Genomic DNA, 2,657 nt, shown 5'->3' on the forward strand with positions numbered 1-2,657 from the left:
GCCCACCAGTAGCTAGTTCATGCCCACCAGTAGATAGCTCAGGCCCACCAGTAGATAGCTCAGGCCCACCAGTTGCTAGTTCATGCCCACCAATAGATAGCTCAGGCCCACCAGTTGCTAGTTCATGCCCACCAATAGATAGTTCACGCCCACCAATAGATAGTTCACGCCCACCAATAGATAGTCCACGCCCACCAATAGATAGTTCACGCCCACAATCGATAGTTCACACCCACCAGCTGCTAGTTCACGCCCACAAGCTACTAATGCCCACCCACGAGTCGCTAATTCATGCCCTCCAGTCGATAGTTTACGCCTACAAGGTACTAGTCCACAGCCACCAGACACTAGTTTACGCCCACCAACTGCAGATAAAGGGCTGATTTAGGAGGAGGCCCGCATGTGACGTATATTGAGGGTAATAATGTAGCAATTTCTTAAAGCATGTTGGGGGAGGGGGGTGCATCAGAGTACTGGGGAGGTGAGATTCACCGGCTGAGTTTTGGTTGACTTTCCATCTCCTTTAAACTAAACCGTGCTCCATTTTATTTTTCCACCCGCGCAGGTTCCGCCGTGCAGTATGTTCCCACCGTGTGCAACGGTCGCGAGGTGGTGGACTCCACTACGTCGTCCCTGTGACGCGAGCAGGGGGCGGAGATGCAGCGATGACATCCCAGCTGTGGAAGAAGGCCGACCCTAACAAGATGGCTCTGGAGACGTCGGGCCTGACCGGGACTTCGAGCTCCCAATGCTGATGAACCTGCCCAAAGCCAAAACGTCCATCGGCGTTCCAGACTATCCGTCTTTTGCCAGTTATCTTATCGGCGCCAACGACGCGGTCCGGCGCGTTCCAATATTTATGGTGCAAATTGGAAGGGCAGATGAGACGCCAGAGACATTCAATGGTTTCCAAGGCCGCAGTCATGGCCGACTCCTCTGGAAAATGCCGCCATGGACAATCTTCCATCTCGAGGCCGGCGGTGGGACCCCAGCGAGAGACATTTATTTGCCGGAGTCTTTAGTCTGACATGTGGGGGGACATTGTACAGGAGATTGATTGTAGACGTTTTTACCTAGTATTGCACAAAAAATAACCTGGCAGGGCGCCCGTCTGCCCCGTGGTTGAGCGCGCAGGGTAAGGGAACTGCAACCTCAAGCTGGAGGATAGGAGGGTGGGGGACTGTGGGTGGCAGGACTGCCAATATGGGGGTACGGGGGGGGGGGACAGGCAGTGCATTCGTACAGGGCCCAGGCTCCATTGGGGGAGCAAGGGGTCCCGGCCTGGGCTGCCTGTAGGCCCATTGTAGTGGTATTCCAGCAGAGTGCAAGAGATCAGAGCAGCCCCAGTCTAAATTTCTCCTCCGCTTAGCGCCCCCTTAGCATAGCTCCGCCTCCCCCTGCAATTGATTGACAGCAGAGGAGGACTGTGCTGCGAAGCGTCCTATTGGACGCCTCACAGCATAATCACCGGTGCTTTATGGGGTGAGAACTTCCCAGGAACTGAAGAAGGTTAAGTCACCCTTTGGGGTAGGGGCCCTGTCAGGTGGTCTGTAAGGGACCCCAATGGTTTCTAATGACCTTGATGGATGGCACCTGGAGCTGCCAGTTACCGACCCTTCTGAGAACAAAACAGATTTTCTGCAAATGTAACATTTCCTCTTTTACTTCTTTGCACTAAAATTTTGCAGAAACTCCTCCAGACATCAGCGGAAATATGAGACATCTTCAAAAACAAAACCCCGCCCCCCCCCGAACCTATTGTCACATGGCGTCACGCCAAAGCCGCAGTGTTCCGTCACCCGCAGACAGGGTCTCTTTGTTCAGTCTGGAAGCACTTTCGCTTTGTACGGCACAAGCTCTCCATATCAGTATCCTGTAAATAAAATCTCTGTTTGTAGTTTGAGGGATCGGTGTTTTAGGTGCTTTCCGGCATTTTCCTCCCCGGGGTCACTTTAAAGGGCAAAAAGAAAATGTCCCGGTCCGTTATAGACGACGTGTAAAAAATATATTATATAAGAAAATAGAGAAAAGTCTCCACCACGTTGGCTTTGTACTTGGAAAGGATTTTTATCACATTACCTGCTTCTGTCCTGTAGATACTGAGATCGGCCATTGCAGTGTTGTTTCTTAAAGTGGGAGGGGCCACCTGTCCGGATCACATGATCAGCCTTGCATTGTAAAGATGAGATTCTCAGGACAGCGAGCTTGTGGACACAGCCGGGGATGCCATAAAGCTGAGCAGATTTCTATTTTTTAAGTATGTTTGGTACTCCACCATTTTGTTATAGCTCAACTCCAGGCCCCAGACCCTCACATTGGGGCCCCACTACACTGCAAGGGTTAACTGCGTGAGAAATGTTGGGGTGCAGGGATAAGGAGTAACACAAACATTAGTCCTCGCTGTGGTAGGCTTCTACCTTCTGTGCGACCGCTCCAGCGACTACTCCTCTCTATGGCGCTCCCTGCCACGGGCGCACACTCACCTCCTCCACATACAATGCAACCCGGAGCGCCAGGGACCAGAGGAGAGCGCCGGAGCCGGGGGTCAGGTCTGTAATATCTTCTCTTGTGCTACCCAGAGCAGCATTTATCAAACTTTCTTTTTGGCACCCTTAAAAAGTATGCAAAATTGTGAGGCGCCCCAGTCTAGAATGTAA

The 2,657-nt window shown here is 52.0% G+C and overlaps 1 protein-coding gene across 4 annotated transcripts in view; it reads left to right on the forward strand.

The window, feature by feature from the left end:
- GRM2 (glutamate metabotropic receptor 2) overlaps positions 1–793 on the forward strand; it is a 13,959-nt gene extending 13,166 nt beyond the window's left edge. For 3 of the 4 annotated variants that reach the window (XM_018564406.1, XM_018564404.1, XM_018564403.1), the window contains one exon: positions 566–793. In XM_018564406.1, coding sequence (XP_018419908.1) covers positions 566–639 — 74 coding nt within the window. In that variant the 3' untranslated portion in view covers positions 640–793. The remainder of the gene's footprint in view (positions 1–565) is intronic. The other variant, XM_018564405.1, reaches the window with a different exon arrangement.
- The last annotated feature ends 1,864 nt before the right edge of the window (positions 794–2,657 follow it).

The sequence above is a fragment of the Nanorana parkeri genome, unplaced genomic scaffold, assembly GCF_000935625.1.
Source record: "Nanorana parkeri isolate BGI_ZX_2015 unplaced genomic scaffold, ASM93562v1 scaffold748, whole genome shotgun sequence".
NCBI classification, from domain to species: Eukaryota; Metazoa; Chordata; class Amphibia; order Anura; family Dicroglossidae; genus Nanorana; species Nanorana parkeri.